At 42.8% G+C, this 24,544-nt stretch overlaps 1 protein-coding gene across 2 annotated transcripts; it reads left to right on the top strand.

The window, feature by feature from the left end:
* The first annotated feature begins 14,745 nt into the window (after positions 1 to 14,745).
* LOC142497843 (von Willebrand factor-like) lies at positions 14,746 to 22,169 on the top strand. Of its 2 annotated transcripts, none has more exons than XM_075606209.1 (4): positions 14,746 to 14,850; positions 14,997 to 15,042; positions 19,738 to 19,785; positions 21,531 to 22,169. In XM_075606209.1, the coding sequence occupies exons 2-4, from the start codon at positions 15,003 to 15,005 to the stop codon at positions 21,893 to 21,895; spliced, it is 453 nt and encodes a 150-aa protein (XP_075462324.1). In that variant the 5' UTR covers positions 14,746 to 14,850; positions 14,997 to 15,002; the 3' UTR covers positions 21,896 to 22,169. The 2 variants fall into 2 exon arrangements, with proteins under 2 accessions (XP_075462324.1, XP_075462323.1); XM_075606208.1 differs by having other exon boundaries at positions 21,528 to 22,169.
* Positions 22,170 to 24,544: the final 2,375 nt, after the last annotated feature.

The raw sequence follows: 24,544 nt of genomic DNA, 5'->3' as shown, positions 1-24,544 counted from the left end.
CGGACTTTACCTTCCACCGCTGGAGTTGGCAAGTACGGTACCCTTACTATTTTTGTTTCCCGGACCATCTACGCTACTTCCACACTCCGGCCGTGCCCCCGTTTACTGTCAAGTGTGTGGTATTACTCCTTTCCTCCTCAGTCCCGGGGTCTCATCTGGCTTGTGGGCAGGCCGAGCGTTACAATTCCACTCTCCCACGGTCCAAGTTATTCTCGGATTTCCCTGGTTACAACAGCACAACCCATGCGTCGACTGGAGGGATCAAGTACCCATTCATTGACAGACTTCCCCGGAACAGTCCATTCCCACCACGCTCCTCGCTGAGTTAGAGACACCCCCCCCCTAAACCCTCCTCCCTTCCGGAGGCATACGCTGACTTTATGGATGTCTTCAGTAAGACCTAATATGACATTTTAGCCCCGCATCGCCCGTACGACTGCCCCATCGATCTGGTTACAGGCGCGACTCTCCCTAAATCCAAAATCTTAAATGCTCTCTGTACCAGAAACCACAGCCATGGTGGATTAAATTCAGGAGAACCTCCAGAAGGGATTCATACGACACTCCACATCCCCAGCTGGCGCAGGCTTTTTTTCGTAAAGAAGAAAGACGGTACACTCAGACCCTGCATTAATTATAGAGGTCTCAATCGCATAACGATCAAGAATCGTTACCCTCTTCCCCTCATCTCTAAGATATTTGGCAGGCTACAGGGACCACCATTTTTTCTAAGCTCTATCTGAGGGGGGCTTACAATCTGATCCGCATCTGAGTGGGGGACAAGTGGAAGACCGCCTTCAACACCCGTAGCGGCCACAACGAGTACCTTGTGATGCCCTTTGGCCTTTGCAACACCCCGGACGCTTTTCAGGACTTTAGGAACAAGGTCTTCCGGGACGTACTGAACGTTTTCGTAATCATCCACCTGGATGACATACTCATCTTTTCCAAGACCCTCCAAGATCATGTACATCACACCAGGCTCGTTCTTGCCGTCTTCGATCTAACCACCTCTATGCCAAACTAGAGAAATGCCTCTTCCACCAGACGTCCACAGCCTGCCTTGGCTATATTATCTCTGACAAGGGGTTCAGTATGGATCCCGAGAAACTGAAAGCCATACTGGAATGGCACCAGACCAAGACGTTAAAGGCTATTCAACGCTTTCTCGGATTCTTGAATTATTACAGGAAATTTATTCGTAACTTTTCTACCACAGTGGCCCCCATCACTGGCCTTACCAAGAAATGAGCCGACTCCTCTGTCTGGTCCTCTGAAGCCACAGCTGCCTTCGAAACTCTCAAGAAGATCTTTGTTTTGGCACCCATCCTCCGGCATCCAGATACCTCCCTCCCTTTCACACTTGAGGTGGACGCCTCAGACTCCGGAGCAGGTGCAGTGCTCTCCCAAAGAACTGGGCCCCAAGACAAGCTACATCCATGTGGGTTCTTCTCATAAAACATTTCTCCAGCTGAGAAGAATTACAATGTCGGTAACAGGGAGCATCTGGCCATCAAGATGGCCCTTCTAGAATGGCGACACCTACTGGAGGGTACTCGGGAACCCTTTTCCATCCTCACGGATCATAAGAATCTTTTATATATATCGAAGGAGAACGCCGGTTAGGGTCCAGACCTTCTGGTGGCCCAAGATGGGGAGAGAGGTCCAGGAATTCACCAGTGCTTGTCCAGTATGCAATAAAAATAAACCCGCTCGACACAAGCCATCAAGCTTCCTGCTACCGTTACCCATCCCCGAACGTCCATGGACACACATATCCATGAACTTCATAGTAGAACTCCCACCCTCCAAGGGAATGACTACTATCCTCATCATTGTGGATAGATTCACTAAGCAGGCTCACTTCATTCCTCTCAAGGGCCTTCGTCTTCTTCTACACTGGCGGATGTCTTTTCCAAGGTGGTGTTCAGACTTCACAGCATTCCTACGTCCATAGTATCCGACAGGGGCTCACAATTCGTCTCCAAATTTTGGCGGGCTTTCTCCAAGAGACTCTGTATCTCCCTCTCATTCTCATCTGGCTACCACCCCCAAACCAACGGGCAGACCGAGAGGATGAACCAGAATTTGGAACAGTACTTAGGGTGTTTTGTGTCCGAAACACTTGACGACTGGGCCAAGTTACTACCCTGGGCTGAGGTAACCTCCCTACAAGACTCTTGCAGGATAATCCAGGCAGCGCTCGTTGGTGCTTCCAAGAGATACAAATCCCAAGCTTACCGGCATCCTCAGAAGGCACCCAAATACAAGACAGGGGATAAGGGGTGGCTCTCAGCCAAGAACATCCACCTCAAGACCCCTACCCCAAAATTGGCACTCAAGTTCCTGGGACCTTATGAAATTCTCGAGCGTATAATCCCAGTGGCATACCATCTACGATTACTCGCTACCATGAAGATACCCACGGCATTTCATGTGTCTCTATTGAATCCCTACATTCAGAGTACCCAGTTCCCGGCTAACAACCATAGGCCCAAACCCATCTCCATAAAGGGACCGCCAGTGTTTGAGATCCAAGCCATCCTGGACTCCCGGTACTCTAAGGGCCATTTGCAGTTCCTTGTACATTGGAAGGGGTACGGCCCAGGGAAATGATCCTGGATCCCGCTGGATCAGATCGACACCTCAACGTTGCTCAGATGCTTCCACCTCAAGTTTCCACACAAGCCTTTGGAGAATCGTTCTGAGGCCGATCCTCGATGGGGGTACAGTAAGGAATCAGGGGACACGCTGCCCTTGGACCAACCCTCCCCTACCAGCCCGACCGGCCGCTGCTTCCTCCACTCTGGCTCCTCGCCACAGATTGTGGCACATCAACGCACCATCCCCCGTTCCCCCGTGGCTCTCTCACAAGCCGCCATCACAACTATTGAGTGTGTGCTCGCCCTGCTCATAGAGCGAGCACCGCACATGTTCATTTATTCACTCCACCCGGCGGTTGACTCCGCCCACCATCCGACTCAGGATCCAGGCTCCTAAGCTCACCTCTGTCCTGCCTCCTCCTCTGATTGGTTCACCGTGCATTATTATCCCTGTAGCTCCTGTGCAACCTTGCTCTGCATAGTTTCGTTTGGCTCGTGCTGTTTGGATCCTATGCCAGCTCCTTTTTGCGTTTCAGATCTCTTACCGAACCGGCTTGTCTTCGTTCCCTCTCTGGCTCCTCAACCCCGACTATCCCTTGACCTCGTTTACCTTTCAGACCCTAGAACACGGCTCACGGACCACTATGACTCGGATCTCTCCTGCCCTCGACCCTCGGCTTCGGACATCACTATGCTACACTCTCTACGCCCAGATCTGGCAAGTACTACGGCTAAACCCTTGTACCCTCGGTCTTGGCCATGCTATCAATCCACACTCCGGGCACGCCCTTACTGCTGCGGGTGCATGGTCTACTCACTTCTCACCTCAGTACCGGGGGTAGGTCTGGTCTGTGGGCAGCACAGCGTGACACACAGAGAGCTGTCATTGAGATACATTGAGAGACTGGATAATAGTCATTTTGCCCATTACTGTATGTGTTGGGGGAGGGAGATGTCGGGGGTAAAGGGGGTGGGTAGTAGGGGGTTGTTGTATTTTAATGTTTATTGGGGTAGAGGGGGTAAGTTAAAGGAGTACTTGGACCAGGGTGTGTAGTTAGGCCTATTCAGTGGGTAGCGGTAGGGGTTAACCCCTTCATTACCATAGCTGTTAACACTGCTTTAGTAATGAAGGGATTAACTCCTCCCGCAATCTTCCTGGTCGGCCAAACCACCCACCCTGGGTCTAGTACCCCCATTAATCCCCTTTGACCCCCAATAAACCAGCTACTGTTCCTACACCCGCTAAGACAATGAAGCTTCTTTAATGTGATTAATAGAGTTCGGGAGTAGGGGGTCTTGTGACCTGAACCAGATTGATTTCAGCCTCGGGGACCCCCTACTTCCTGGGTTACATGCCCCGTCAGAGGGTGCTAGTATCCCTGCAATGTTTAAATGTCCCGGTCACTGACGTGGGAAATTTAAACAATGCGAGGATACCGGCAACCCTGTACCCTGTATGATCTATTAGGCCTGAGAATAAGGCGGCAAAATTTTGGGATGGCAAAAATGTCCGTCCCCTCCCCCCCCCATATAATTTTGTCGCGCTTTCAGGTCTCTCAGACCTAATGGGAAGGCGCTTTCCTGTGTCTGCTACCTCCTTTCTGCCACACTCCTGCGCCTCTGGAATCCCGGCATCAAATGCCGCTGCGGACGCCCCCACTGTGACATCACATGACATCTCATTGCCATGGGACATCATGTCATCGCCTTTCCATGCAAGGCGCTGCCATATGACATCACGTTGGTGAAGTTGCAGCGTCAATGAACGGCGGGATTCCATAGGAGCAGGAGGGTGGCAGAAAGGAGGTGGCAGACACAAGCAAGTGCCTATCGGCGTCAAATTCGGAAATCCGCAGCTGGTGACAACACATACAAAATGTAACAAAACAATACTAATATACACCCTGACATTTAATTTTGCATTAAAGCGCAGTGTTTTTTTTAATAGGTTTGAAGCAGGGGGCTTAACTGCGTTCATTTCCGCTCCGGGGACACCCTGCTTCCAGAGACACTTACCTCCGTGTAATGTGCCAGAAGCAGCTCCGGTTAGGATACCTGTGGTTCACATAATGGTGGCTATAAATATCCCACGTCACGCGAGTCAATAGGAAGCCTCGACGTCATCCCAAAATTAACTTAGTACTTCTCCGGAGACGCCTGCTCCAATTTTATTTAAAAAAAGTAAAAAAACGAGCTTGGATTGCTGCTTTAAAATCATCAAATTATTAATACAACTAATAATTACAAAATAGGAGTCTTACTGTAATTACGCACGTAACCCACAGAAATGGTAAGTCTGCTGTTGCATTAATGTGAACCCAATCACACAGGTGCTATTATATAACTGTGCAGGGGTGTAACAGTATTGTGCTGCTCATGAAACAGGGTACAACAAATGAAAGTCTGGATTACGCTCAGGCTAGAAATCCTGCAGATTTTTGGTGCCTCACACCTTATGCACATATTATTGTTGGTGTGTCTTGTCTCAGACTGTTGTTATACTTCTCATTGTAATACTCTATACAGAATAGTAAAGCCCTAATTTGTAACTACATTTTGTCTCACAGTGCTGCCTCTGACGCTGATGACATCACAAACCTCTGCGCAGATAAGTAAGAGACACGATTCAACTGTTTCAATTGTAAAAATTCTTTTTTATTTGAACTTTAAACTTTTAGGAAATGTTTACAAGTCTTTTTGTTCACAAACCCAAAAGTTCGCCAGGTTCATTACAAAGACAATCCAAGATTTTCTTGGCTTCCAATTTAAGATTTGATTATTTAAAAAAACAAATGTTTCAAAATTCAATTTGAACTTCCAAACTAACGTTAAAGTTTAGAGACTTCAGACTTTGACCCTGCCCAAGCCTCAGTAACTATCATGTTAAGCTTGTTTGTTAGAGATGGGTGAAACCTATTTCCAGGTTTATAAACTTGACCAAACTCTCCATAGAAAAACTTACAATTCTGCATATGTAATGACTTTCGATGGCTTTGTTATACACCTATTGATACTTGTGAGTGTGGCTAATGTGTGTAGACGCAACAAAAAAACCACTACTCTCATGTTAACTTACATTTTCTGCCCCAACGTTTGCAAAGAAAACTGAGACCACTTTACCCATCTCAATTGTTAAATATTGGTCTAGCTGGTTAGGAATTTCTCAGACCTGATAAAGCATTTAGAACATCTCTCAAAATTAAAGGATTTTGATCATTTGCTTAATTATTATATGTATAATGGTTATGTAAAGTAGTAAGAGGAGATTTACTGTAGGATTCGTTTCTTGATATACTGATTGGGGGTTTATCACTTTTAGTGCACCTTGCCTTTATTTTTCACTCTTTCCATGCATTAAATTAATGGCACCAGTAAGCAGAATTCTAGTGCAGTAACTTGCATGATATATTAAAATATATGAACATTCTCTTAAATTTGACTCTGATGCTAAAGGAAGCTTAGTCCTTGTACATAGAAGGTGCGCGCATGACGGAGGCGATCCGTGGCCACAGGGATCTGGAGGAGGTGATGCGAAGCGGAGGTATCCAACACCAGCTGTGATTCCCAGTTCCTGCCTTACGAAGGCGTGCCTGTGATGTCACAGGCGTGGTTTGCCCTCATTGGCTTAACCGTGCACGTGACCCGGCTGTCGCGCTACACAATCAAAAGATTTTGACTCACGAAAAATCAGCCTCGCCGTCGCTTTCATGCACGAATACACTCTCGTGCTCTATGGCCGTCCCCATTGAATCACTGTCTTTTGTTTGAGGCCGTGTGACATTGTGCGCTTCGTCTCGCTGACTATGGACGCTGGCCTTACACTGCATGGTATTCACAGAAATCACACAATGACACTCATGTCTCTTTAGTGATGCAATGTTGTTAGCTGCTGTTGTTCATCTCATTCTCCACTAGGACGATAGAGCATTTGTTCTTTGTTTTTAATGTCTTTCTTAATTCTCAATTTTCTTCTTATTTTTCTCTGCAGCACAAGACTGTCGCAGTAATGAAGAGTATTATCCCGAGTGCATGCCTTGCACCAGAAGTTGCCGCAATGAAATAGTTATGTGCATAGAGATCTGTGAACCCGGCTGTGCCTGCAAACCTGACTATCTCCTGGAATCTAGCAATTCCGCCTTATGCGTCCACCCCTCAGAATGTATCAACTGCGGCAAGCTGGAAGTTTATGATCCATGCAGTGCTCACTGTGAAGACACTTGTGATAACTACTTCAAACAGACTAGGCCATGTTTAGAATACTGTGAACCTGGATGCAGATGCAAGAAAGGTCTTGTTCGCTATAATAAGAAATGTATTCCAAAATCAAAATGCCCAAAGAAAGGAAACCACTAAAGTCATGGAAGCCGTTATTTTTACTGCACATAAAATAGACCCCCAATCCTCTTCTTACCTGCAATGCATAAAAGCCTTTTTCCCCTGTAGTCATATTGATATGAAATTAATTAGTAAAGATAGTGTTCACTATCGCATTGCTTCAACCAATCAATACAAAGGCAGCACGTGTCTCAGCAATATATGTATGACTTAATTTTTTGCTTGTAAAACGTTCAATAAAGTGGAGATCTCTGATTGGACTTTATATTATGATAAACCTGTTACTTATTTACGTGTCTTCTTTCTACGTTCAATCGGTTTCTTATATGACTTTGTGCGCACACATCTATCTCAGCGTTTCCATTTCCCGGGCCGGCTTCCCCTATTCTCTTCTCCTTCACCATGATTCTATTACATGAAATCTCTCTGCCCTCAAAGCCAAAGCTTCCCTCGCAGCTCCCCTGCAGACTTCTCATATTCGTGTGAGAGGGCGGGGTAATTAAGTTCTCGCCTGCAACGTGCAGCATAATTCATTTACTAAAATGTTTACCCCTTCAGTGAATTAAAGGTGTTAAATGAAATACGAAACCATGTGTTAAAATGCCTTTCAAAAGAGTTCACGAGGAGATAAATACATATTTTTAAGCAATAAAATTTGAAAATAGGTCTGGGTTTGTCGTGGAAAAAACGTCCGCTTGCAAGAGTTCATCTAATGCAAATCAAACATTGCTGTCTGACTAACAGAAAAGATATATCCACCACCAGCTTAAGTTCTTTCAAATCTAAGGCTGTCTCACACTTTAATCTGGTCTGTAACTGTTTCATACGCTCATAATATATATTTTCTTTAACTGTGCATGCAATGTCTTGTATATAATGTATACCTTGTTCATTTATGTAACTGTATTTGTAACCATGTATTATTTGTTTTACTCTGTGCCCAGGACATACTTGAAAACGAGAGGTAACTCTCAATGTATTACTTCCTGGTAAAATATTTTATAAATAAATAAATAAATAAATAACAGAAAAGACACTCCTGAGATGGTCCAATGCAGCTTATTTTATACCCCAAAAAGGGGGCGGCCATGCATAATTTCATATGTCATTATTGGTAATAAATGTGTTATATAATTTAGCTGACTAAACATAAAGAAAGACTTTGGCTGCCTGACAGTCTCATCTTCCCCCTTCAATGCTAACAGCTGTATCTCTCATGCCTAACTCTACAAAGAGACAAATCAACAGATATGAACTCAAGGGGCCCCCATCAGGAAAACAAACACAGGGTCAGCCATTATAAGGTGACAAAGTTCAGTGAAGGAAAAACCTTCTTTCATATGTCTAGTCTACAACTTCACTGTTACCCATAATATACTGTAACACAAAACTTGGCTTTTATCATAGTTATACATACAGTATGTTAGTGTAACCCCCTTTTCCCGTGTCTAAGGGAACTATGTGTGCTGCCGTTACCTGTGGCTCACAGAAGGCCTGAGCCTCTGCAGCTGGGAGCCTGGGGTGAGCTCTCGTTCTCCTCGGTGCAGTGCCTCCACCTGAGAGGGATCCCAGTGCAGCGGGAAAAAGTTCAATAAAGTGAGAATCTCTGATTGGACTCTATATTATGATAAACCTGTTACTTATTTACGTGTCTTCTTTCTACGTTCAATCGGTTTCTTATATGACTTTGTGCGCACACATCTATCTCAGCGTTTCCATTTCCCTGGCCGGCTTCCCCTATTCTCTTCTTCACCATGATTCTATTACATGAAATCTCTCTGCCCTCAAAGCCAAAGCTCCCCTCCCAGCTCACCTGCAGACTTCTCATATTCGTGTGGCAGGGCAGGGTAATCAAGCTCTAGAATCCTGCAAAGTGCAGCACAATTCATCATTTACTAAAATGTTAACCCCTTCAGTGCATTAAAGGTGTTAAATTCAAAATGAAATACGAAAACCATGTGTTAAAATGCCTTTCAAAAGAGTTCGTGAGGCGATAAATACTTATTTTTAAGCAATAATAAAAGAAAATAGGTCTGGGTTTAAATGTGGGAATAAATGTTTCTAAATCTGCGCTTCTCACACCTGCCCTCAGGAAACTCCGAACATAACACACTGTAACCCCTATGGTGCCCTATGACGTCGCTATATCGCACAAGGGGGGAAAGCCAGGGGTAACATTATGCTTTTCCTAGATTTTAAAGGGATAGAGGAAATGGTATAAGAAAATGCGGAGCACTACGAGTCGAATGAATTAAGAAAAGAGAATACAGAGAAGTGCAGTCACATAAAAATGAAAAATGTATTAGGTCACATTCAAAAACGGAGGCATATAACCCACCTACGCGTTTCACGTACGTTTCGTTTTTAAGGGAAACTGCCCCTTAAATAAGCCGCCCAAGCAAAACATACGTCGGGAAGTCCACTGATGTCACTCCGTCAGCGCCGCCGGTCCTAACAGGGACACAAACACAGTTGTCAGCTCGGTACCTCTCTTCCCTGTGCACCGCTGCTGCGAACGGCAGCCAGCAGCCACGGAATGCAGTCACGGCTGAGAGACCCCCGGTTCAGTGCCAGGATCTCAGTGCTGCTATATAAGTAGGCTGATATATTAGGGCATTCCTCTTCCCTTTCTCCCTGTCTAATCACAGTTAATCCTCAGATAAGGGGAAGCTGCGGGCACTCATGGATCCCAGCTGGCTCACTGACAGCAAGCAATACAAACCACTTGCTGCTGCTACAGCCACTCTCAGCATTTAAAGTGGCGGTATCACCTGCACAAACAATGAGTCTTACTGATAGCACCTCACTTAGGTGCTATAACCAGAACTAGCGAATACAAAGCTGTCTATAAATATTTCTGTGATGCAAATTTGTTCTGCTGTGTCCCTACATTTTAGTTACTAGTCCATAGGACCCCATTAAAGTCTTTTAACAATATTCACAATTTCATAGATGGTTAAATACGTATCTGGGACTAATTCTTACTCGTGGTCATCTGCATAACAACAACTTTTTACATATATACTCTCTACACCTTGGCCCAAAAATTGGCTGGTGTACCATTTTTATCTAAACGTACAGTATGGTTTCTAGGCAGCACTCAATTAAGGTAAGATATGACTAGTATAATGTTCTAGTGGTGCACGGGAATAATGAAGGGATACTAACCCTCCTACAATAATATAGAAAAGCGGGGAGATTCCCAGCACTCAAAATAAACGACAGTACAACAACGGGTTTATGCTAAAGAATAAAGTAATATATTGTGTATCAAAAAACGATGCCTTGCACCTTGTTCATTCCAAACAACAATAGACAATGTGTATATACAAAACGGCACAACGACCTGAGGTACACAAAAAAAATGTGCCGATCTCCAGGATTCACTCTTTCCCTCTCACCCTATTTCAGGGTATACTGTTCTCTGGCCAAATTCAAATGAGCTTCAACAAATTCGGCTACAAAGTTTAATTGAATATTTTGTTAAATTTGTAATGGTTTCATAAGATCCATCTGAACATAGGTGAAGCAAATAGGGACAAGTTCTCACAAACAGTATATGCTCCATAGGGATTACATGAGGAATTAAAGTTTCATAGCATTTTATAGTGCAGAGTAGATGCGTGCTTCAGTATTAGGTACCTCTTTTATTTTTGCATTAACAATTCATATTATAAGACAAGCATTTGAGCGTTCACTCTCTTCCTCGGGTCAAGCGATACTAATTTACAAAAGATTCCATTGCAAATCTAGTTTAACCAAAACCTAAGCACTTCTGTAACCCAGGCTGTGCTGAATATGATATGTAATCCAGAATGCATACTGTACGCTTATAGGGGTGCATGTTAAAATGGACAAGACGCAAAAGGTGAAACACCGTGTACTCACTTGCATGTCATTACCCAGAATCCCTGGCTACAGTGGAAGCACTGTATGCTAAGAGATAATGGGGAAGAACAGGGTTGCAGACCTGTCTGAGACGTGTGAATGTGCTCACAAGTGGTATTTTTATTTGATGAGTTTAACACATCTGTAATAACCAAGATAACAATCTTAGGCAGATGAGGTAGAGAAGGACTGGCAGTGGGAGTAGTAAATAGACAGGCAGGGCAATGAATGGATGAAGGGGATAGTGGGAAATGTGGAGAACATGTAGAAATGTGGAGAACGTGTACAGTAGGACCATCCATCCATCCATAAGCAGAGTGAAGGCAGTGGGAGTGCAGGGGGTGTGGGGGAACAGGGTGGTGCAGGGGGGGGGAGGAGGGAGAAGGGGTTGAATTGTACAATTAACAGAGAAGCAGGGAGAAACTTTACAACAAATTATGATAGTGTGTAATAAATTCCATATCAGCATTAAATCCTCTTTTTTGGTGTCCAAGAGCATTATCATTTTGAGTTCAAATGTTTTCTGTTCTTGATGCTTTTAAACATTCCGTTGAGGATTTGGATTTCTAGGTAATTTATGAATGATCTGGCTGTGTGAAGTGTTGTCCCTCAGTAGTGCAGTATTCTTCCTTCTTTGTGGTGTGTTATTGTGTGTCTGTGTAGGTTCCTTCTGGTTTGAAGTACGGCTCCTCTGTTGGTGTGCCTTGCTATAATTTTTAGAATCTAATCCATGGATTCAGCAATCCACAAAAATTGTGCCATTGTACACTGCCCACAGTATACATGTACCTGTGTAATGTTAATGTGTGCACTTTTATCACACTTACTGTAACATGCTGTCCTACTGGGGAGTTGTGTCTTGTAAATCAGTCTGTTTGAGTAATTAGAACCTATCATACTGGCCAGCCCAGAATGATTTACCCAACTCTTATTTTGCTACAGTATATCTATCTTAATTATGATGTTACAAAAGGACAGAGGAGGAAGTATTAGTATGCAAGGGATGCTTTGTTAAAAGTATACATACACGTTTTGTCCTTCTGTAGTTGAATATAAAGGCATGAAGTATGTGATGAAACTTGATTTCCAGTTGCATTACAACACTAATCTGGTTAACTGATTACCGTTTGTGGGATAATTATTTCCTACATGTCATTATAAAATCTGCCCATTTTCCTGTCTATTGCAAAATCGCAGACTATTCCACCCTATGGCTTCCTTTTATTTTTAGGTTAGCCTTATCCCTATGCAAAGTATTTTTGAATTGCATTACTTTATTAGCCACTTCCACCACCTCTGATGGGGCACTACTACACAAATCAATACCCTTTCTGTGAAGAAGCACTTCCTCACATTTCCCCTCCGCCTGCCACCCTCCAGCTCCAAAGCATGGCCTCTTCTATTTCTCTGACGTATGCTTTCCTTCTGTACCTTGTTGAAGTTACATGTTTAAATGTTTTAAGGTTTCAAGGTGCAACTCTCCCTTCTCTCCTCCAAGCTTTACAAATGATGATATATGGAAATTTTTTGTACAATGTCTCATTTGTTTCTGTCCCTTTGTATATACATTATACTGTAGGGCCTTCTTCAATAAAGTGCTTCTTTATTGAAAGCCACATTCAAGCCAATGGGAGGCTCTGTGTGGTAGTGCAGAATCATAACTATAGTCCATTATGGAATAAAGCCCATGATTTCCAGATCTGAACACAGTACTCTACATTAGGTTTTTCTAATGATCTATACAGTGGCATCCCTTCCTCTCTCTTTCTGCTGCTAATACTGTACCTGTACATCTATTCTACAGTACTTTAAGTCATCTACTATAACGACTCTTACATCTCTTTCCTCTAATAGTTGAAAATATAATGTCATTAATCCTATATCCTGTCTTTTGAATTTTGTGACCAAATGCATGTTTTTAACACTTTGTGGCATTAAATTGTAGTTGACACACTCTTGACCATTCACCTAATCTACTTCAATCAATTATTAATGTTGATCACCATTCATTAACACCACTCACAATAGACATGACAAATGGTGTGATTCTGTATTGAGATCTTTAACATTTGTCAATAATCTGCGGTAAACTCACAACAAATATAGTAACTGGAACTCACATGTTAATAACCTGATGGCGAGTTAACATCTGCGGGACCTGTTAAAGAAAGAAGGGAAGAAAGAAGAGAAATAAGAAGAAAAAAGATCTATTCGCTGGTGACGTATGTATGTATGTATGTATTTATGTATGTTTGTATGCATGTATGTGTCTTTTTTTATACAGCACTATTAATGTACATAGCGCTTCACAGCAGTAATACACTTGACTATCATATTAATAACAATACAAATAACAGATCATGGGAAGAAGTACTTCAGACATAAAAGTAACAATTAGGGAAAGGAGTCCCTGCTCCGAATAGCTTACAATCGAATTGGTTGGTAGGAAGAACTTACAGAGATAGTTGGAGGGCGTTCTGGTAAGTGTGTCTGCAAGAGGCAAAGCTTTATGTATCAGGTGTATAGTATTATCCACGGTGCTACTCATATGCTTCGTTAAGCAGGTGTGTTTTAAGGTAGGTCTTAAATGTGGATAGAGAGGGTGCTAGTCGGATATTGAGGGGAAGGGCATTCCAGGGGTGAGGGCAGTCAGTGAGAAAGGTTTAAGGTGGGAGAGGACTTTAGATACAAAGGGGATAAAGAGAAGACATTCTCAAGCAGAACACAAGAGTCGGGATGGTGCATAGCGAGAAATTAGGGCTGAGATGTAAGGAGGGACAGAAGAGTGTAAAGCTTTAAAAGTGAGGAGGAGGATTGAGTGTGTGATATACGATTTGATAGGAAGCCAGGAGAGTAATTTCAGCAAGGGAGATGCAGAGACAGATTAAGGAAAGAGTAGTGTGATTCTGGCAGCAGCGTTTAGGATGGATTGTAGGGGAGATAGGTGAGAGACAGGAAGGCCGGACAGCAGGAGGTTCTTGGAAGTTCCTCTTCAAGCAAAGGGAGAATCGTAGACTCCTGCGTATCACGCTGTATTTCAAGTTGAGGATCATTGCTTCTTTGGTCAAGACTTGATTGGTGCCACAGTTGGATGAGGAGGATAATCCACCCCCATCCCCCGCCCTACTGTCATAGACAATAGGGCATTAGCCATTTAATACATAAAATACATGGGGGGTGGGGGGGAGTATGGTGAGTGGATTATGGGGGTAGGTGCCCAGGGAGGGAAGTTAGGTCAGCCAGGGGAGTTACAGCGAGGTTAACCCTGTGTATGCCTTATGTATTTTCAAGTATCTCAGGAACAGAGGGTCCCTTAATGATGGGGGACTACAAACTAGCTCCAGGGGACCATCTAATGTAAGTGGAATAAAAAAATAAACTGGGGTATTACGGCTTTAATTAAATTCATCTGAATACGCTCAAAACACTTTTTGTTTACAGTACTTATTTATTAGTAATATTTTAATTCTGCCCAATAATTTAAAGATTTTTTTTTAATACATAAAAAAGTGAATATTTAAAAAATGGTTAATGTATGTTAAGGAATGAGTCTTTTAGTTGTTAGTACCTTACTACAATGCAATGGTGTGAGATATTTTATGTGACTGTTTGGTGGTTCCCTGGGATCAGCGACACACACCAGAAGCTGTAATGTTAATGGACTGTTTGTATCTATTAAGAAAGGATTTCAATACATCCATACAGTACGTTAATCCCTTTTACTTACCCCACTGCTGAAATAGGAGTGGCATTTCACTGGATGACTTTACATTTTACACTATTTCAACAGTAAAGGTGTGATAGACCAGATTAAGCAATCCATAATGACTAGGACATACTGAACTAATTAATAATTTAAATGACAAAATAATGACCTATGTGGAAACATTTGATTAATTACAGATACCACTCACCTGCAGGCTGATTATAAATAGAAGGAACCATTCAAGCGTTTTCTACAGAACCACACCTGGACACAAATCAAGCAGGACAACACAGAGATAGCATTACTGCAACAAGACAGGTGAGATTGGGTGCTAATAATTTCGGTTAGAGAGGGGTGTCTCCAGCCAGGGAAAGAAAGCCGAGGATGCAGAGAGAATGTACAGCTCTAGGGAGGCATCTGGGGGTTGTGGTGTCCTTGATGTTGACTGTATCTTTTCTTCCCAGGTCAGGATGCTGCCCAAGTCGCCCATCACACTGCTGCTGGCACTCAGTAAGTACACACATGTACCCGCACGGAGACAGACACATGGGGTTTGGCATAGTGGGGGAGAAGGAGAGGGGGAGAAAGGGCCTGAAAGAGATTAATCTTCCTGAGAAAATACTCTGACGCTGAAGGATGGGACCAGTCTCAGGAAATTCTCATCCCATTAAATGTGTCAGAAGCTGCAAAATCTTCAAACCTGAGGGAATGTTAAATAAGATCAAATAAGGGTATAAGATGTTCCGTAAACAGTGTGTAGTGAAAGTACAGAAAACATGTTAGAATGTGTCTACAAGTTACCTCAACCTATCTTAGACTTTAAAACAGCACACAGTATTTTCATTAAATAAATTTGAAGGCAATTTTGAAAGGCATAAAGACTCTATAGTATTTTGTAGTACTACTGTAATCTTTAGTACTGATGGCAGGGGTGGAGGCGTGGGGCTCCTGCTCTCCTCTCTCTGCCGTTACAGAACAGTTTCTATTCCCCCCTCTCTTGCTTTTCCCTCCTTCGAGGCTCACACAGTCCAGATCTTCTCTCCTCTCCCGGTCCATGTGGCGGTCATCTATCGCCCACCTTCCTCTACTCATCCCCCTTCTGCCTTTCTCTCTCACTTTGAATCCTGGCTCTCTTTCTTTCTCTCCTCAGAATCCCCTGTTCTTCTCCTTGGGGACTTCAATTGCCACATTGATGACCCCTCTCTCCCTTGGGCTTCCCGCTTTCTTTCTCTAACCTCTTCTTTTGGCCTTCAACAGTGGACTGCAGCCAGCACCCACAAGGATGGCCACTACTTAGACCTGGTTTTCACTAAAAACTTCTCTCTCTCCGACTTCTCCATTTCCCCTTTTCCTCTCTCTGACCATCACCTCATCTCATTTTCTCTCTCTCGCTTCTCTCCATCTCCATCTCGCCCTCGTTTTTGCAGAAACCTGCACTCTATTAACCTACCAGCTCTTGATTCCACTTTACGCTCCTCCCTCTCCTCTCTCAGTTCCACTTCAGACCCTGACAACCTGGTCAGGAACTACAACTCTGCCTTATCTTCCTCTCTTGATCTTCATGCCCCACTTTCTCTCTGCCGTCCTCGCCCTTCTAACCCCAGACCCTGGCTAAACTCCCACACACGCATGCTGCGTTCCTCCACTCGTTCCTCTGAACGCCTCTGGAGGAAATCTCATACGCTCGCAGACTTCATTCACTACAAATTTATGCTATCCTGTTTCAACTCTGCCCTCTTTCAGGCTAAACAAACCTACTTTTCATCACTAATCAACACACACAAGTCTAACCCACGCCGTCTCTTTTCTGTCTTTGACTCTCTACTCAGACCACCCTCAGCTGCCTCCTCTTCTTCATCCATCTCACCTCAGGACTTTGCTGACTTTTTTAAGAAAAAGGTGGAGTCCATACGGCAGAACATCCCATCTGTTGCCTCCTCCCATCCCACAATGCTTCCCAACTCTCCTCCTGTCTTTCTTGACTCTTTTTCTGCTATCTCGGAGGAGGATGTATCACTGCTGATCTCCTCTTCGCCCTCTACCACTTGCCCACTTGACCCCATTCCCTCCCATCTCCTAAAACCTCTTGCTCCTTCTATAATCCCTATGCTCACACAGATCTTTAACTCTTCCCTCTACTCTGGTACCTTTCCTTCATCCTTCAAGCATGCAACCGTTATACCATTACTCAAAAACAGCAAGCTTGACCCTACCTGTCCTTCTAACTATCGACCTGTCTCCCTCCTGCCTTTTGCCTCCAAACTCCTTGAACGTCTTGTATTCTCTCGATTGCTACACTTTCTCAACACCTATTCTGTACTAGACCCTCTACAATCTGGCTTCCGCACTGCTCACTCTACTGAAACAGCCCTCACTAAAATAACTGACGACCTCCACGCTGCCAAAGACAGAGGTCATTACACTCTGCTCATATTACTCGACCTCTCTGCAGCATTCGACACCGTGGACCACCCTCTTCTCCTTCACATTCTCCATACTCTTGGTATTCGGAACAAAGCTTTATCCTGGATCTCCTCTTACCTCTCCCATCGTACCTTCAGTGTCTCTTTTGCTAACACCTCCTCCTCCTCTATTGATCTCTCTGTGGGGGTACCCCAGGGCTCTGTCCTGGGACCCCTTCTCTTTTCTCTCTACACACTCTCTCTAGGTGACCTAATCACATCTTTTGGGTTTAAATATCACCTCTATGCTGACGACACACAAATTTACCTTTCAACCCCTGACCTTACACCTGCTATACAGACCAAAGTTTCTGAATGCCTCTCTGGAATATCATCCTGGATGGCCATCCGCCGACTGAAACTTAACATGGCAAAAACAGAGCTCCTTATACTACCTCCCAAACCTGGCCCTACTACATCCTTCCACATTGCTATTGGAAATACGATCATTCACCCAGTAGCCCAAGCACGCTGCCTAGGGGTCACACTTGATTCCTCTCTCTCATTCTCCTCTCATATTCAAAACGTTTCTAAAACTTGTCGCTTTTTCCTCCGCAATATCACAAAGATACGCCCTTTCCTCTGTTACTCAACTGCTAAAACTCTGACTCAGGCCCTCATTCTCTCACGTCTCGATTACTGCAACCTCCTGCTGTCCGGCCTTCCTACCTCTCACCTGTCTCCCCTACAATCTATCCTAAACACTGCTGCCAGAATCACTCTACTCTTTCCTAAATCTGTCTCAGCGTCTCCCCTGCTGAAATCACTCTCCTGGCTTCCGATTAAATCGCGTATCTCACACTCAATTCTACTGCTCACTTTTAAAGCTTTACATTCTTCTGCCCCTCATTACATCTCAGCCCTAATTTCTCGCTATGCACCATCACGACTCTTGCGTTCTTCTCAAGGATGTCTTCTTTCTACCCCTTTGTATCTAAAGCTCTCTCCCGCCTTAAACCTTTCTCACTTTCTGCCCCACACCTCTGGAATGCTCTTCCCCTCAATACCCGACTAGCCCCCTCGCTATCCACCTTTAAGACCCACCTTAAGACACATCTGCTTAAAGAAGCATATGAGTAGCACTGGATAATCATGGACACATGACACAAAGCTTGGCCTCCTGCAGACGCACTTACTAGTATTCCCTCCTACTGTCTCTGTACGTTCTCCCTACCTACCAATTAGATTGTAAGCTCCTCGGAGCAGGGACTCCTTCCTTAATGTTACTTTTACAGTATGTCTGAAACACTTATTCCCATGATGTGTTATTTATATTTGCTATTTATATGACATGTATTACTACTGTGAAGCGCTATGTACATTTTATGGCGCTATACAAATAAAGACATACATACATACATACATACTGTATGTACCGTGCAGTATATCGTTGTCCCCCTTTTAACCACCATAATCTTATTGTATGTTTGGCAAGTGCCGTATATGGCCATATACAATAAGCCATATTCCTGCCACCTGATGTCCATTTGTAAGGTTTTCCTGTGGGGACATTAAAAAAAAAATATCACAATGATACAAATTGCTAGAGACAGGGAGACCTATAAACAGAAAAATGTGAGAAGTTCAGAGACAGAGAGAGAAAGTGACAGGAGCAGCTATGGGATTGTGATTCTGGATTCATTTCTATTTTTGCTTCTTACTTTGTAATTAATCAAATTACACAAATAAACAATGCATTGTCCTGTATTGCAGGGAATTTGTCTAGTTCTGTTGAAGATCCACTATAGAATTTTTGCAGATGTGACCAGTAGAGAATAGGGATTTAAATGCAAACACAACACATGCACTAGGATATTTGAGTGGGGAAATCTCCTCTCCTAGTAGATTAGTCTTTGTATATGTTCCTATTTCTTATATTAATACAGAAAAACACAAAAAAGAATACACACATTCGGCAGTAATGATAACTATACATTTTATAATGTTTACTTTAGTGTGACCACACATACAAAATGTAACATAACAATACTAATATACAACCCGACATTCAATGCTGCATTAAAGCTGATGTAAAAGTGCAGTGTTTTTTGTTGTATGTTGTTTTTAATAGGTTTGAAGCAGGGGGTTTCCAGAGCTTAACTGTGTTCATTTCCGCTCCGGGGACCCCCTGCTTCCTGAGACACTTACCTCCGTATAATGTGCCGGAAGCAGCTCCGGTTAGGACACCTGTGGCTCACATAATGGTGGCTATAAATATCCCGCGTCACGCAAGTCAATTGGGAGCCTCGACGTCATCCCAAAATTTACCTCGCTCAGCTCCGGAGACGCCTGCTCCAATTTAAAAAAAGTAAAAAAATGCACTTGGATTGCTGCTTTAAAATCAGCAAATTATTAATACAACTAATAATTACAAAATAGGAGTCTTACTGTAATTACGCACGTAACCCACAGAAATGGTAAGTCTGCTGCTGCATTAATGTGAATCCAATCACACAGGTGCTATTATATAACTGTTCAGTGGTGTAACAGTATTGTGCTGCTCATGAAAGAGTGCAACTAATGCAAAGTCACAATATAAGTTATGCCCCCTTTAAAAAAATATGTGCATATCACTAGGAGTTCTGTATTACACTCAGATTAGAAATCATACAGCTTTTTGGTGCCTCTCACCTCATGCCCATATTGTTGGTGTGTCCTGTCTCAGACTCTTGTTATACTTCTCTATGTGATACTCCATACAGAATAGAAAAGCCTTAATTTGTAACTACATTTTGTCTCACAGTGCTGCCTCTGACGTTGGTAACATCACAATCATCTCCTGCGCAGACAAGTAAGAGACACGATACATCTGTTTCAATGAAAAAAAAATATTTTTTTTATTTGAACTTTAAACTTTTAGAAAATGTTTACAAGTCATTTTGTTCACAAACCCAAAAGTTCGCCAGGTTGATTAAAAAACACTCCAAGATTTTTTGGGGTTCCAACTTACAGTAAGTTTTGCACGGATTTGAAAAACAGTTCCAAAATTCAATTCGAACTTCAAAACTAACTTTAAAGTGTTTGAACTTCAGATTTTGAACCTGCCCAAGCCTCAGTAACTATTATATTAAGCTTCTATACTGTTTGATAGAGATAAGTGAAACCTACATTACTGCCAGGCTTACAGTATAAAATTCTCCACTGAAACCCTTACAATTCTGCATATTTAGTTACTTTCGATGGCTTTGCTCTACTGTACATCTATTGATGCTTTTGAATGAGGGCAATGTGTGTAGATGCAAATGTGTGTAAATAGTCAATACTCACTTGTGAACTTACATTTTCTATAACACGATTTCAAGAGAAACTCTTTGCCCCAATGTTTCCAAAGAGAAATGGGACCACTTTGCCCATCTTTATTGTTTAAATGTGTGTCTAGTTGTTAAGGAATTTGTCACACCAGATGAGGCATTTAGAACATCTCTCAGAATTAAAGGATTTAGATACTGCACCGACACACTTTATTCGAGCAAATACCCAGTATGTACCTGGCAGATACCTGGAATGCGCCGCTCCTCACCTCTGACAAGCCCCGTTGCGTTTGCCTTCCCAGCCTGGGTTCATGCCTGGCTGACGGGCGGCTGATCTGTTAAATGATAATGATTAGGATTTAATAGGCTGCAATGCTTCGTGTGTCTACCAGATGGCATAAATTCATGAATTGTAATGCAGTATATATATATATAAACTGTGCAGTATTGCAGCCAGCGGGAATAAAATGCTTTAATCCCTGCTTGAAAATAACCCAATGCACTCGGGCAGAAAACAGTCACAAACCTCAATACACCCGGGTATACCCGAATTCGTGGGACTAGCCGAGCTCGAATAAAGTGTGTCGCCAGTGTACTTTGCAAAACAAGAAAAAACACAAAAGCGCACCAAGATGAGAGATAGATAATGTATTAGCAACAAATAATAAAATTAGTAACTTACATATAAAATTTCTTTAATAATCCCCGATTCTGGTGTCTATCACAGGAGTAGGGCATCACATAGGAAGTATGAAGGGTAATCTCAGTTCTGAGAGATCAGACCCGCGCGCTGGGGCTGTCTCTGTTCACTCTCCTGTCCTCCACGTGTGGTAGCGTGGTGCAGAGTGTAGCACACATGTGCAGGAACCGGGGCCTTCAATAGGTACATATGTATATTTGTACATGTATAATTGTTATGTAAAGTAGTAAGAGGATATTTAGTATTTGTTTCTTGATACAGTATACTAATTAGGAATTTATCAATGTTAGTGCACCTTGCCTTTATTTTGCCCTCTTTTTACAAATGGCGCCTGTAAGCACAATTCTAGTACAGTAACTTGCACGATGTATTAAAATGTATAAACATTCTCTTACTATTGACTCTGATGCTAAAGGAAGCTCACACTGCATGGTATTCACAGAATGACCCTCATGTGTCTTTAGTAATGCAATGTTGTTAGCTGCTGTTATTGAGCTCATTCTACCCTAGGACGATAGAGCATTTCTTCTGTGTTGTTAGAATGTCTTACTTAATTCTCAACTCTCATCTTATTTTTCTTAGCAGGACCAATCTGTTTCGAAAATGAACAGTATTACTCCCCTTGCAAGCCTTGCCCAGAAAGTTGCCGCAATGAAAAAGTTAAGTGCGAAAAGATCTGTAAACCCGGATGCTCCTGCAAACCTGGCTATGTCCTGTCATCTGCCAACTCCAACAACTGCATCTCCCCCAAACAATGCATCAACTGCACCAAGCTGGAGGTTTTTGATCAATGCAGTGCTCACTGTCAAGACACTTGTGATAACTACTTGGAACAGGATAGGCCATGTACACTTATCTGCAAACCTGGATGTGTTTGCCAGAAAGGTCTTGTTCGCCATAACAACACATGTATTCCACCTTCAGAATGCCCTAAGAAAGGAAAAAACTGAAGTAATGGAAGCAGTGATTTTATTGCACATAAAATACACCTCCAATCCTCATCTTACATGCAATGCTTGAAAGGTCTTTTCCTTGTACTCATATTGATATGAAATTAATTAGTAAAGATACTGTAGTGTTAACTGTCTCATTGCTTCAACCAATTAATACAAAGGCAGCACAGTAATATATGTATGACTTACTTTTTTGCTTCTAAAACATGCTCAATAATGTGGGGATCTCTGTATGGACTTTATATTATGATAAACCTGTTACTTATTTACATGTCTTCTTTCTACGTTCAATCGGTTTCTTATATGACTTTGTGCACACACATCTATCTCAGCGTTTCCATTTCCCTGGCCGGCTTACCCTATTCTCTTCTCCTTCACTGTGATTCTATTACATGAAATCTCTCTGCCCTCAAAGCCAAAGCTCCCCTCCCAGCTCCCCTGCAGACTTCTCATATTCCTGTGAGAGGGCGGGATAATTACGCTCTAGAATCCTGCAAAGTGCAGATCAATTCATCATTTACTAAAATGTCAATATCCCCTTCAGTGCATAACATTTGTTAAATTCAAAATGAAATACAAAAAACGCGTTTCAAAAGAGTTAGTGAGGAGATAAATATGATTTTATAGCAATAATTAATTAAAATAGGTATGGATTTAAATATGGGAATGGGAATGAATGTTTCTCAATCTGTGCTTCTCAACCCTGACCTCAGAAACTTCGCACATAACACACTACAGGGAAAAGGGAGACCAAAAAGCGCACCAGCACAAACGGAGCAGGAAGAAACCAGGACAAAAAAATGATTAAAAGGGCACTTTAATGTGGCAAAAGACCCATCCAATGCATTTCGAACGTCGCAGCCAATGAGACTGATGGTGAGTGGGTTGCACCACACACCACCTGTCTTCAGGAGGATAGTACCCATTATATGACACAATAGGTACTATATCAATTGTTAGTACCCTGGTACAGTGGTCTGGCTTATTATCATTTTGAGATATACCTGCATTTGAGCGCTTCAGCTATTTTCCATATTGCACATAACACACTATACTGATGCAGCAACGAGTATTACAACTCTTGCCTGGGACATTCTGGGGCAGTTTCACAGTAAATGTCCAACATTGCCTCAACATTTCTGTGACATTCTTAATGGTCCATCAGATTAACACAGCGGGGGTCCCTGCCCTCCCATTCAGTTTGAGAATCATGCTTTTCCTAGTTTTCTAAGGGATAGAATATGAACACGATTTGGACGGAAGAGAAGAACCCTGAGGAGTAATTGCATGATTTGAGACTTCAAATAATTAATGATAATTAATGATAATCAATGAAACATCCAATGAGTTAGGTGCATACATTTGTTTTTATACATTTTTTCCCCTCACAAAACCTGATCTGCTTTGAGTTCTCTGAAAAAACAAAATTGGTAAAACACTGGGCCGCATGTTATGTAATATTGCGGGAGTAGAACGCTGATGCTGAGTGACAGCTGTCACATCATCGTAAAAATAACTCATGGGTCCTAGAGAAGGGTGTACTGTGTATGCAAAAATCCCACTATGTTGTAAACATACTGTATGGGGAAATATTGTTGCAAGTTCTACAGTATGTCAATTATTTTCAAACATTTTCGTCATACTGTAGGATACACTGTGAATCTGTCCAAAAGGCATGAGCAAAATTGTGTTTTTCCCCCAAATTCGATAAACTGCAAAATATTTCACCATATTTCAAAGGCCTAATAACATTGCCAAATTACTAAGCGTTCAGTGAAATGATGTATGTGCCCTAGTTATAGTCTCAGCATTTAGAGGATCCTGCCATTTTAGAAAATGTCACAAGAGAATCTAGCGTTTTTATTTATTTTTGTCAATTAACATATTAATGCACGTCAAATCCCTTGCCAATTTTCACTCAAAAAGGGCAACATTTGGCAAGGTTATATACTGATGCTGTGACATAAGGGACCCGTAGAGATATTCAGACTAGCAGGCAGTGAGACAGATGTAATAGTTCTAGGGCCCCCACCCAATCTCAGATTGGCCCCTGTGGTCTAATCAGCCCCCATTACATGTCTGTGTGATGTGGTGCACTGGGTTGGTATCGGGAATATCACCATGACAGGCGTCTGAGGTAGTGTTCTAAGTCCTACTCAGATTCGGTACAGCACCTCCACCCAATCAGGATTCCTATGGCAGCAGGGGGAAGTATCTGATGGGGAACTCCTTCTTGGTGCATCCTTCTGCTGAATAACTCCACACTCACACAGAAGAGATCTGTTGAACCAGGGCATCTTTAATGTCATCTCCATAGGCAGACTGCCCATCGTATTGGATGAACTTAGCCCAGCATTTCCATGAGGTACTCCATTCAGAAGGTTCCTCCTCTCTTAATTGAGTTGCTCTCCACCTCTCCCCTAAGGGAGACCACTAGCTGTGCCCAGGTCCCTGGACACAGTGTGTAAGCAGCTTGCACTTCTGACAGATAGACTTGAACTGCTGCAGATTAATCACCTTGAACTCTCCTTTGTTAACACACTAAGAACCACTAACTTTAGGCAGTTCTGTGTCTAATATAGACCCCAGAAACAGACCCACCCTTTGTGTCACTAACAGTGGACACAAAGCATGTTGTCACTTCCT

Source organism: Ascaphus truei, chromosome 6, assembly GCF_040206685.1.
Source record: "Ascaphus truei isolate aAscTru1 chromosome 6, aAscTru1.hap1, whole genome shotgun sequence".
NCBI lineage: Eukaryota > Metazoa > Chordata > Amphibia > Anura > Ascaphidae > Ascaphus > Ascaphus truei.
This window is presented reverse-complemented; position numbering and strand designations above follow the sequence as displayed.

Coding starts and splice junctions, on each gene's coding strand:
- LOC142497843 (XM_075606208.1), top strand. CDS start 15,003: ATGCTGCCCAAGTCGCCCATCACACTGCTGCTGGCACTCA. Junction 15,043..19,737: donor CACACTGCTGCTGGCACTCA/GTAAGTACACAC, acceptor TTTGTCTCACAG/TGCTGCCTCTGACGTTGGTA. Junction 19,786..21,527: donor ATCATCTCCTGCGCAGACAA/GTAAGAGACACG, acceptor TATTTTTCTTAG/CAGGACCAATCTGTTTCGAA.